This window comes from Corvus moneduloides, chromosome 7 (assembly GCF_009650955.1).
Source record: "Corvus moneduloides isolate bCorMon1 chromosome 7, bCorMon1.pri, whole genome shotgun sequence".
Lineage (NCBI taxonomy): Eukaryota > Metazoa > Chordata > Aves > Passeriformes > Corvidae > Corvus > Corvus moneduloides.
Genome location: NC_045482.1, coordinates 16,364,208 through 16,376,207, shown reverse-complemented (window position 1 = coordinate 16,376,207; position 12,000 = coordinate 16,364,208). Strand labels below are relative to the sequence as shown.

Below are 12,000 nucleotides of genomic sequence, written 5' to 3'. Positions count from 1 at the left end.
GGCATTTTTGTTTTGGTCACAAGTTGGCGTGGTTTGAACAAGTTGTTGGTTAGGTTCAGCTCTTAGTCCTTGGGGAGTTCAAGAGAACCACTGTGGAGCTTGGCTCAGGTGTAAGCCATTACTTTTGTTTTTAATACCTTTCAAAAGAAAAAGTCCATACTTGACAGAATCCCAGACTTGGCAGCTATTTAGAGAACTGTTTTCCTTGTGTACTGCTTGTTTGCTTCTTACAACAGCAGCTACTGCTTCCAGACAGCCTTCAGAACACACTTGAAGTGCCAGACCACTGTCCTTTTGTGCTATTACTAAATATAATTTTTTTCCACATGAGTCAACTGAGTGAAGATCAGATGTTTTAAAAAGGGTTTGATTTTCGTTTGCCTGAAGGCTACTCTGATAAAAAAAAAATTCAGTGACCTCATAGCTGAAAGTGACTGCAGATTTCCTATTAAATAACTCAAGTGCTCTGCACAGCTCTGTGAACTAGGATTATATTTTTGTTCTGATTTTTGTAATTGCATTTTTTATTTAAATGAACATTGTATAGACCTTGAGATATCCCTGTTGGTACACCTCTTTGGCTAAAATTTCCCTGATGCATTTGTAGGGTATGAAAATGCTGTTAAACTAGGCCAGCAGTCCCTGGTATGCTAGGATAGAAGGAAAAGCCTCTCTTTGGGTTCATTTTCATTATGTTTTCTCTCTGAAGTTCTGAAAAAAATGTGCTGTGCAGCTTGTTTCTTTCTTCCTGCAAACTTTTGTCTTCTTGTAGCTGGCTTTGGCAGCTACATCCTAACCCATCTTCTTAGGCTTCTTCTAGCAGGAGCTTGTCATCCTGAAAAGGATACAGAATTTGCCAAGATGTTCAGGGAATGTGGGCAGCTTTTGCTGTTGGAACAGCCGTGTCCTCCCACTCATGTCACTGGGATGCTGTGTGGACTCTGTGGGTAATATGTGGGATTTGTAATTCTATGGGAGACTCCTTGATGGAGACTGAAGCTCATTCATAAGATATGGATGATAGTCATACTTGCAAAAGTACTGATAACTAATAAAGTGAAGTCATTCTACTTTCCCTTAGTACGGCAAGCAGAAAAGGTGTCTGTTTCAAGTCATCACAGATCTTGGCTCTAGCAGGAGCATGTTTTTTAGGGTGCAGTATTCAGAAACTGGTGGCACAATGTAAATAATTATTTAGCTGCCTCTGTGTGAGTATCTGGGCTCAGGATGATTTATTGCATGGATACCTATTGTGTCTGGAGAAGCTAGAGCTCTGTCTTCAATATGGCATCATTTCTTGAGTGTGCAGTCATGTCTGAGTGTTAATGTATTTTTGTCCTGATCTGATTTAACATGGTGCAGGACAGCACCTTTCTCCACACCCATCTGCAGCTAGCTGTGCTGTGCTGACCCTTGGTGTGCTGTCATCACAGCGAATGGGGAAGGGCACTATTTCAAAATTAGGAGGGCAGTGGAGAAGATATGTCATCTGCCTGCAGCTAACATCTCATTCAGAGAATAATTTTATCCAAGGTTAATGGAAGATCAGACGCTGTATCAGCTGAAGTAAGATCACGGTGATCTGTTAAACATGGAGAAGCGTTAACTCCATTCCTGGACTTTCATGATGTACTTGCAGAATTTTGATGGGGTTTGACAGGTAGTGTTTGACTGTTTATTAACACAGATATCCTCTGTGCTGCTCTAAGTATCTATTGTTCTGTTTGTGGGAGGAAATGAAAGGTTTGGGTGGAGAGAAACAAGTGAGAGAAATTTTCTAGTATTTGTAAAGCAGTGACGTATCTAGCAGTGGCTGAATAAACAGTAAAGGGAATGCTCCCTGCGCTGGGGTGGGTGAGCCCTGGCCAGCAGCCACATGCCCCCCAGCCACTCACTCCCCCTGCCTCAGTAAAGCCTTTGATACTGCAGGTGAGGGCACCACCTTTGAGAGAGGGACCTGGTTTTTAAATACTTGAAGAGTCCTTAATCTAACTGCAGGATTCTTACAAGGGGCTGATTATAATGGGGTGTTCAGTGGTATCTGTGCTCTAAGGGAAGTCCTGAGGAGTTACTTGATAATGTTGTGATATAATGCAGGATAATGCCCCATTATCAAGGACTTGTAAACTTTGCCTGACAATTGTTGCAAATTACTTAAACCTTTCCTTAGGGTTTTTTGAAATAATATACTACTTTTTTCATATTCTGTGAGAAGGCAGAACAACGCATTTGTATTTGTACTGGGTAGTTGTTGGGAAGGGGAGTAAAAGACTGGGAGATGTGTTGGATTAAATAGTCAACAGATTCCTTTGCTGCAGAGCTACTTTGGAGCGAGGGTATGTTCATTCACTCTTTCTCTCACATTTTTCTTTATTACGGTGCAGTTCAGCTGAGACTGACTTCCTCTTCGGCTGTCCATAAACTGTGAAACAGAAGGATGCAGAAGACTATCCCTTGCCTTTTTGTACATGAGTGATAAGAGCACAAGATCATTAATACAAGTTTGCTGCAAAGATGAGTTCAGAGGAGAAGAGTATATCTCCAGCTCACAAAACATCCACTCCATCACATAGAAGTGCCTCCTCCTCGTCATCGTCTCAGAGAGACAGGAGGCAGGTAAGGAAATGCTCTAGTTGTTTGTAACATCTGGTGGGATGATACTTTTATTCCTGTCATGTGGCTGTTAGTTCTTGCTAGCTCTGGATTTGCTTGCTTATAGCATTGGATGATATCACTACAGCCAAAAACTGTTGAGTTTTTGAATTTACTTCTTCCATTTTCTAAAGTGGTTTAAAAAAGATTTAAAAACAACATGGGCACTATGTACAGCACTGGAACAGGAAGTATAATCACATGGACAAGTGGGAAACATGCTCTGAAGTCTTTTGGGAAGTGATTTTTTTGGCAGCAGAAACCTACTGTTACATAAATTTGTTTTGTGTCATCTATGAATATCTCTTTTTGTAAATCTAACAACAGAGATGCATTATCACTTTAGAAGGTGGTAATTCAGTTTAAATATCATCTTGTTCATCCTTTATGTAAACACCTAACGTTTTAAATATTATTTTTTTTACTACAAATTAACCCTGATTGTACTACCTCATAGAGTACTAGTCTGGTTGTGGTAGACTTCCATTAAGAGACTCTTGTTTATGTGGATGTAATGCATCTTTTTTCCAGGATCTGCTTGAGATTAAGACTGTATTAATTAAATGGGGGTTTTTGAGGGCTGGCTGTACAATCTGGCCACAATATCAGTGAGAGCACTTCAGAAAGTATCAGAGCTATCCACTAGATTTCATATATGTTCTTACATGTATATTTTACAAATGAAAAGGTTGATACTGAAAAATTGGTTAGAACAGAAACATATTTTGAAATTTGATCCATGGAAAAGAGGCAAATAATTAAAAAAAATTAAAATAATTTGATGTACTATGCATTTACTTGAACGGCTTAGGAATATTTTCTCAGCTAGTTGTTTGGCAGCTCTGATACTATTTTCTCAGCTGCTGCTGAGGAAGTTTTTTCCCTTACCTCTTTTGAAAATGTTGAAGCCTGAGGATTTTTAATGCAAACTGTAAAATTTACAGCTTTGAATGTAAACAATCTCACCACAAGGTACATTTAAAATGTTAAATCAGGAGAAGAATTCTGATGTATGGTTAATAACAGGCAGGAAATGTGTGTGTAATTTTTTAAATAATTTCCATTGCTTAAGTAAATCCAAAAAGTGTTTTCTCACAGGTGATAATATTTTCCCTTTCATAGTGTACAGGATTTTGGATAGCTTTATTCAATTAATTAAGTCTTGGTTAGGATATAACCTCTTAATTTTTCATTAGTTCCATCTGGAGCAAGAATTTTGACGTCATTTTTTTAAAGCATCAGTGTATTTTATCTCCTACATTTAAACCCAAAGAAGGCAAATGCAAGAGTCTCAGGAGCTGCTGGTCTCAGCTAAGAGCATATTATCTGAGTTTTCTTTGTAATTAGGTAATTTGACATAACCATGCAACTAGGAATTAAAAACCAAATTTACCTCTTGGGAATACATTTTACCATAAATCTAATGGCTACCATATCTGTTACCATAGCAACGGTACAGAGCAAGGTATACCTGTCATCATAATGAAATGGATGCTTAACTTTAGGTCCATATTTGATCATGGAAACGTGAAGCATGATTTTAAAATAATGCTATAAAGGTTGATGGTGTGATGCATCCAGAGGATCCCATAAAGTGTGATGATGCTTAACGATGTACTTAGGCATGTAAATGTGGACTGGAAGGGCTACTCCGAGGCGTTTGCTTTTTTGCCTTAGTGCTTTCAGTGTTAAAGGTGGGAGAATGAATGGCTGAGCAATTTCTTCTGCAGAAAGAACTGCAGCATGCAACGCGGCATGAAGTGCAGTGGTGCTACATCCAGGGAAAGGAGCATGCACATTTCCTCTCTGCATGGAGACACATTAAAACATCCATTTCATCCTACCATCCAGTGTAACAACTGCATTTTAAATTTATTTCTTTGCTTGTGGTATTATTTGTATGTCTTGGTTTCCATAGGCTTTTGCCCAAACACAATGATAGCTAGGGGTTATGGAATTTTGGTTCAGGGGCTGTTGGATTTTACTTTGAAAAGTCTTTAAAATTGTGTCTTGCTGCCTCCTTGGACTCTTCAGAGCAGCTAGTAGAAAAGCACCCTTCCTAAATTGGTAATATAGATGAATATGGAAATTGATATGACTGGATGAAGTGCCAATGTAGCTTTTATTGTCATATGTCAGGATAACACTGGCTATTTCTGGATGGTTAATGACTGAAGCATTCTCATAATATAATTCTTGTCAAAGTCATACCAGCAATTATGGAACAGTTTCCCAATAAATTATGGTGCAGGAGGCTGAATGAGTGTGAACATGACTATGAGAAATCATTTCAGGGAGAGTGGAAAATGTCGTGCTGTATATAATGCTGGTATTTTACTGTAGCTTTTTTATTTGTACAATATACATCACCTAAGAGAATTAGCAGACAAAAGCTTTGACATTGCCAATTTTCAGGCTCCATGACTGAGCAATAGATAAATGAATAGACTAATGAAGCCAGCAATAGCTAAGAAAGTGATTTCAGATTTTTGTCATTCATTTTCATTAAAACCGTGTTTAATTTGGATGGTTAGACAGTAGAAGGCCCAGAAACAGCCTGCTCTGTTTAGCCCCTTAGTTGAATAGAGTGGGAAGGCAGTTGTGGTACCCTTGATAAGGAATACTTCAGAAGGGAGCAGCAGCAGATTTTCCTAGTGTGGAACTGTTGCAGAGCACAAAACCTGTCACTTCCACTGTCAAGAAGAGTCTTCGTACAAAAGGTAGCATAAAAAGTGCAATTCTGATAGCCTATTTTGTGGGCTATGCTGACAAGGGAGATTCCTGTTTTTTATCCCTTATAAAACTCTGAAAAGGCTAGCTATATACTGCTGCACAGCAAAATGGAGGAAAACTAACAACTCTTAGAAGTACAGCTGCATATGATAAAATCATATGTTGTATATTCAATTTTATGGTTGTAAGTTCTTTATATTCATAAAAAATATTCTGTATTTTATTTATTGACTAAGTATGCAACTCATAAGGCAGAGTGTAATACATTGTATATTCTCTGCAGTGTGTGGGTAGGAATATTGTGCTGAGAAGAAAGAAGCAAATACATCATAGGGTTAATAATGTGCAGTTTGGCAAATTGGAGCCTGACCTCAGGCTGCTAAACTGAGGGAGTGATACAGAAGGAGAGTAATCATATTGAAACTGTGAACAAAGGGGAGATTTTGACCTTTCTGACCACCACCTAAAAGCTAGCTAATGCATGATATGAAAATGGATGTAGCAATGTCTTCTATATTGTGTGAGGATTTCTCTTGTAATGTCTTAATTTTCTTTTTGGTCTTTCATGGGGGAGAGACGATCAGCTGTTCTCTTGCTCTTTTTGTGTTTTTGTTTATCAGTTTGCTTTTTCAACAAATCCTTGCTTCTTTTCCTACACAGCAATCTCAAAAGAAGGAAAGCTTTTAGTCCTATAGCATTTAGCCTTGTGTTGTCACCTTTCTACTAGGAGAGCTTTCATATTTCAAACGATTATTGTCTTTTAGCTATTTGTAAAGAGTGAGAGGTGGGGGCTTTGAAGAAAGAGGAAGAAAGATTTTCCACAGCAGCAGTCTGCTTTTCAGATTTTAGTATGGCTTGTTGTTTGTTTTGGGTTGGTATTTTTTCCCTTCTGTACAAGCAGTATTGACTAATAGAAGGGGTGTACACAAGGTATTCACAAAGGACTGAGTTTGGGCTGAAGATGTTTACCTGGCCATGAAATTTAGAAGCAGAGCGCAATTCCAAGGCTCTGGTCTTGTCTAAAGGTCTGCACTAGAAAATGCCTATTTAGCTTTTTACAACCACTGTATTTCATCGAAGTAGTCTCCTGAAAGTGGTGTTTCCTAAGGTGGGTATCACCATTTTGTAGATGCTTTGACAGTGCTGCGCATACAAGATTGTGATGTGATATAACCTAATATATTCCATGTGGAAGAGATGTCTGAGCACATTTATGTACCTTTTTTATTCTGAAGGTGGGTAGCAGCCTACATGCTTGTTCACAGCTGTCAGACTGATGTGACATCTGGGAAAAATATTCTTATTGGTTACCTGTAAATTTCACTTGTTTCTGTCTCTCTGTGACTTAAAAAGTAGGAAAGGCAATGATGGACAGTTGTCTGGTGGACATAATACAGACCTCAGAACATGCAGCTTTACTCCTAGCTTTGCTTTGTAGCAAAGCATAGACTTTTAGAAGCCTTTTTACTTTGCAGTTGTTTGTGAGAATTATTTAATAATAGCTATTAACCTCTCTGAGAGTTTCAAACTAAAGAGGCTACTAAATGCCAAGTACTGTTGTTACAGTGATGTAATTCTCTTTTGCTAGCTTTCCTAATTAACTTTCTTCACATAAAACTATTGAAGCAGGATTAGAGAAGGAAGTGTTGAGTACTTCAAAAGCAACAACTCACTGGAGCAAGCAAATGTTCTGAGGGAGCCGAAGAATGAAATGCCAAAATTGTTAACAAAAACATGCAATTATTCTTTAACTTGATTAGTTGCTGCTACTCTACATTTTTTTTCCCTGTGCCTTTGACAGAGTGTGAAAACATTCCTTAGGTTTGGAAGGTAGTGGGTCTTACTTCAGTGTCTGATAAAATGTCTGAAGCGATGTAACTTTTAAAGCTGTAGAATACTCACGTGAATGTTACATTAGGTTCAATGCCATAGTGCTTGTTTTAAATGAAACCATAAATCTCAGATCTGTTAGATTTTTGTCACTCAAAGGGGTAATTTGATGAGTGAACTCAGAAGGTGGTTAAACTTACAAAGTGAAGCTCTCTGGACTACAGGTTTGTCCAGGGGTGGGATAGGAACCCCCTGCAAGTGATACTTGGAGGGAATGGGTACAGATTGATCCCAAGGGTAAGGCAGACCCCCAAGTACTGATGCTGATGGGTGCATTGAAAGTGTGAGACATTCTCCAGCACTGGGAATCCTTGTGGGCAGAGCTGCTGGCATACACTGGCAGCAGCACGTGCCCCGGATCCCAGTACCCCTGGATACATCAGGCTGGCTGTGTGTGTGAAGCTAGCCTGCAGACACACAGCAGATGTCCTTCATATCGTGCCTGTATTTCTGTCTAGAATTTACCTGAGAGATAGACAGCAAACAGAAGATGTACATCTGTCCACGTGCACAGGATGGGCCTCTCCAGTCCATTTTTCGAGATACTTGGATCATGACTGCTCCTGCCCTTTGTAATATCTTCACTGGTTTAGAGACAAGATCGGAGCGCAGTCCTGGAGATTAATAGATGGAGATGCTGTCTCTTCCTAAGAAAGACTTGGCCTTAAAGCTTTGAAGAGATAAAATGGTCTGGAACAGTCAAGGAGAGACAGTGATAGCATTCATACCAGGCTGTCCCAGGGGGCTGTATGTACATGTTCTCTGAGCTTCATAAACATTGCTATCTCAGTTACCCTACCTCTAGGAGTGCTTTACAGGTTCCATGGAGAATGCTGAAGTTCAGATGTGGGCTATGAAGAAAGATTTATTTTTTAAAAAAAATGTCAGTTTGATTAGAAATGGTGCCTGTAGCTATCTTCTATTACAAAACCAGGGAAATTGCTCTCATAAAAGCTTAATTACCCATGTAAATTTTGACAGATAATTTAAGGTGGTGTTTTCAGAACATGGTCACTTTTGCATTCCTCTTGTCTCATTTTTTTCCCTTCATGCATACATGTCCTACATAAGCATGTCTCATCCTTGAGGATACAAACTCGAAGTGCAACATACACACGAATTTGGAAGGAAGAAATGCAACTCTTCTGAAGTGCCATTGAGGATTTCTGGGAAACAAATGGGGGAGAAGAAAGAGAACCATGATTGTATTTTCATTTCCTCAGTGGAGAGGAAATGCACAAAAGTGAAGAGGGAGGGTGATGGCAGGTATGATATGGAGGCTTCTGTTTTCTAGACACTCCTGTGTGATTGGGATTATCCACATTCAAAATATACAAATGTATTAGACAGAATAACTGTGTGCCTTAGTAATGCTATTTGCTGTTCCAACACCTCTCTTTTCCTGTTTTTATTAAATACTCTAGTGTGGAACTGAAAATGAAGTGATTACATAAAAATTTTTTTCCTCCCTAGTAGAATAATATTTCATGTAAAAAAAAAATCAGATTAAAAATTTTTCAACCCCCTCTTTTTCCTGTCTCCTATATTTTCATACTGTGTATATTGAAGTTTAAAGGATATTGAGAAAGGCTAAGTAGGTTGCTTACAGGAAGAAGTGAAAGAGAGTCACAAGAAGAAAGGTCTCTCTTCTTCTGAACCTATGCACTTTTTTAAGGAAGGTCCAGCTTTTTCATTTATTATTTGTGTTAACATTGACTCCCTTTCATGTCTAGAATGTTTTCATTCATGAAAAAATTAACATATCAAGTAATGATTTTCTTTTGTGTATGTAATTTTATTTTCCTTCCTTTTTTCTTTAACTATCTCAGCATCATTAAAATGAACTGCTAGCCTGAGACTATTTAACAAAATATCAAGCCTTTTAATTGTGATTATTCAATAGTCATAAAAAAAAGCTTTGTATCATTAGCTAAAATCTGAATTCTCTCTGTCAGACACTGTAAATTTATCAGTTTGCACTATCTTAAGGTAGGTGCAAAGGGAGAAGATTGTCATTGACACTGAGGCTGTGACTTGGTAGTTGTTCCAAACCATCGTTCTGGCAAAAGGAAGGTTGCTGTTACAATGACAGATAGCTCTTTTCTCCTTTATCCAGTTGTGCTAATGATTCCCTCCAAGGAGATCTTCATCGGAGCAAGAGCTTATTTGTCTTCAGAATTTGTTGAAAAGTACCTTGAATAGCAAAGTCTTCCTTGCTTCCAGAGCCTAAAAGCATTGACGTGAAGTACAATACAAAGCTAGAGTTCTGGAAAGGGCTGACAGAGAGCTCCTGAGCTAACAAATCCTTGACATTTTTGTTATACAAGAAGGGTGTACTTTGCATATCCCAGGAAAGAAGCAGGCAGACGTACCTGGATATTATACATATGCTACAGAGCTGCATATTGTCTTGCAGTAAAAAGGTTACAAAGAGACATTTCTGTACAAGCTGAGCATGTGTTACAGTAAGAAGAAAAATATTAACTGTGTGTGGTATTCACGAAGTATTTTGAAGTTCCTTTGTCAGTTGGCTGATAGCTGAGATTGCTGAAAACAGCTGTGGAGCAGTGCCAATAGAAAAGACTGAGGATAAGAATAGGACCATGACTGCTTTATAAAAATTAAAAAAATGTGCTAGAAGATAGAAGAAATGTATTGATGAGGTATGGTTGTTTTGCTTTGCCCTCACTCTTCCCTCACAGTTATATTCAAGAGTCTGTCTTTCTTCCAACATTAATGGGGGAAAGCCAGAGCTGGCTGAGAGGCAGCTGAAGATAAAAGCAAGTTTCAAGGTTATGACCTTGAAAATAATACAGCCTTTGCAAATAATATTGCAGCTTAACTCGGCATGTATCACAGCTTGTTTAGAAGGTAGTAAAAATTGTCATATGCAGTCAAGTCTGTGTCTACCTTACTGCTTCTGCTGTGTTTCAGATAACTGGAAAATAGTGGTTTTTTTAATTGAGAGAAAGTGATTAAACATTGCACTTCATACTAAATGGAATTCAAATAAGAACATAGTTTTGCTAGGTTGCAAAAAGAATTCCAGTGAATAGCAAATAATAAAAGATGCACTAGTTAGCACTTTGGATTGAAAAAGAACAGTACAAAAAACTCAGACAGGAAAGCTCTATTTTGAATTGCTGTCATAGGACAGTGTATGCCTAGGCCCCATGGTTATGGGTGTTGAAGACTGCTAGAATGCTATGACCAACCGAAACGATCCATCAGATTGTTTTCATTAATTGTTAACCACATGTTGTGCACATTTCTGAACTACAGAGAGTCTGTGTCCAATGTAAGTGATGAAATCCTCACCAGCTTGTCTTTTTCCGGGAAATTAATAAATTATAAATTATAGAGATGTCTTTGCATTAAATATAATTAATTCCATTAAGTAAATAAGCAGTGAAGCAGAAGGGAGAGGCATGAGTGTCAGACTTGTCACTGGGTTTTCTGTCTCTACTTACTCAAAATCTCTTTTCTTTCCTTGCCTTTCCTGTGAAAACAGTTGAATGTCTTTTGTTTTAATGGGAAGTCAGATTCAGTAAACAAAAGTTAGGGTCTTCAGCCTCTGGTCTGATGGAGACCAACCCTGCCAGTGGAATGGGAATCAGAGGAAAAACAAAGGAAAACCTGGGAGTTGAGATAAGAACAGTTTAGTAATACAATAATGATTGTAAGGGAAAGAAAGAACAAGAAAGAGAGAAAGAAATAAAACCCAAGAAAGGCATGTGATGCCCAATACAATGGCTCACCACCTGTCGGCCAAGGCCCAGCCCATCCCCCAGCAGTGGTCGGCCTCTCACGTCCAACTCCCCCAGTTTATACACTGTGCTTGACATTCTATGGTATGGAATATCCCAAGGACCAACTCAGGTCGCTTTCCCTGGCTATGGCCCTGCCAGCTCCTCATGCACCTCCTCACTGGCAGAGTACAAGAAACTGAAAAGTCCTTGATTTAAGGTAAGAGCTACTCAGCAACATCACTGTGCCTTCAACACTCTTCTCATACTAAATCCAAAACACACAGCACTGTAACAGCACTCAGAAGAAAATTATCTCTGTCCCAGCCAAAACCAGAACAGTGAGGTGCATGAGTCATTGAACTCCAAAGTAAGGAAAGAAATTGGCAAGATACATGGAAGGATATTGTAAAATATGTTTTCCATTCTTGCCTTCCAGAGAAGATGAGAATATGATGCAACGTCATAGTGCTATTTTATTTTCTCCATCAATTTCCTCTCCCTCATGTCTTTGGGGAAAAAAGGAAAAAAATGCAGGGTGGAACAAGCATTTGTGTTCCCCATATGTTGGCTTGCTAGGGCTATTTTGAGGCAAATGTGTGTCACATATGTATGTTGTAGATAATCATAAAAATGAAGGAAGGATTGTAGTTAGGATGAAGATTTTGCAATAGAATTACATAGTAATTTGAATTAAACTTGTAATTCTGTTGAATTAGTTTTCAAGAACACACAGAATTTGCTAGTGCTGGCGTTTTCCTCCAAGAGAAACCAGCTATAGTGCATAGGTAATCCTGAAACCTGAGGGGAGTCTGGAATGCAGCAATGCAGACATTGATTTTGTCTGTCTGTATTTTTGGGATGAGAGGAATAAGAGTACCAGGTTGATTGATATGCCTAGTTTAATGGATTATTATTCATTTTCTGGTTTGATTATAAATAAACCCCAGAAGCTATATTGGTCTGCCTCTTTCTTCCT

At 38.5% G+C, this 12,000-nt stretch overlaps 1 protein-coding gene across 6 annotated transcripts in view; it reads left to right on the top strand.

Moving 5' to 3' along the window:
- The window catches only part of OSBPL6 (oxysterol binding protein like 6), a 101,740-nt gene that overhangs the window by 41,888 nt on the left and 47,852 nt on the right, over nt 1-12,000 (top strand). For all 6 annotated transcript variants that reach the window (XM_032114180.1, XM_032114183.1, XM_032114184.1 and 3 more), the window contains exon 2: nt 2,385-2,616. In XM_032114180.1, coding sequence (XP_031970071.1) covers nt 2,515-2,616 — 102 coding nt within the window. In that variant the 5' untranslated portion in view covers nt 2,385-2,514. The remainder of the gene's footprint in view (nt 1-2,384; nt 2,617-12,000) is intronic.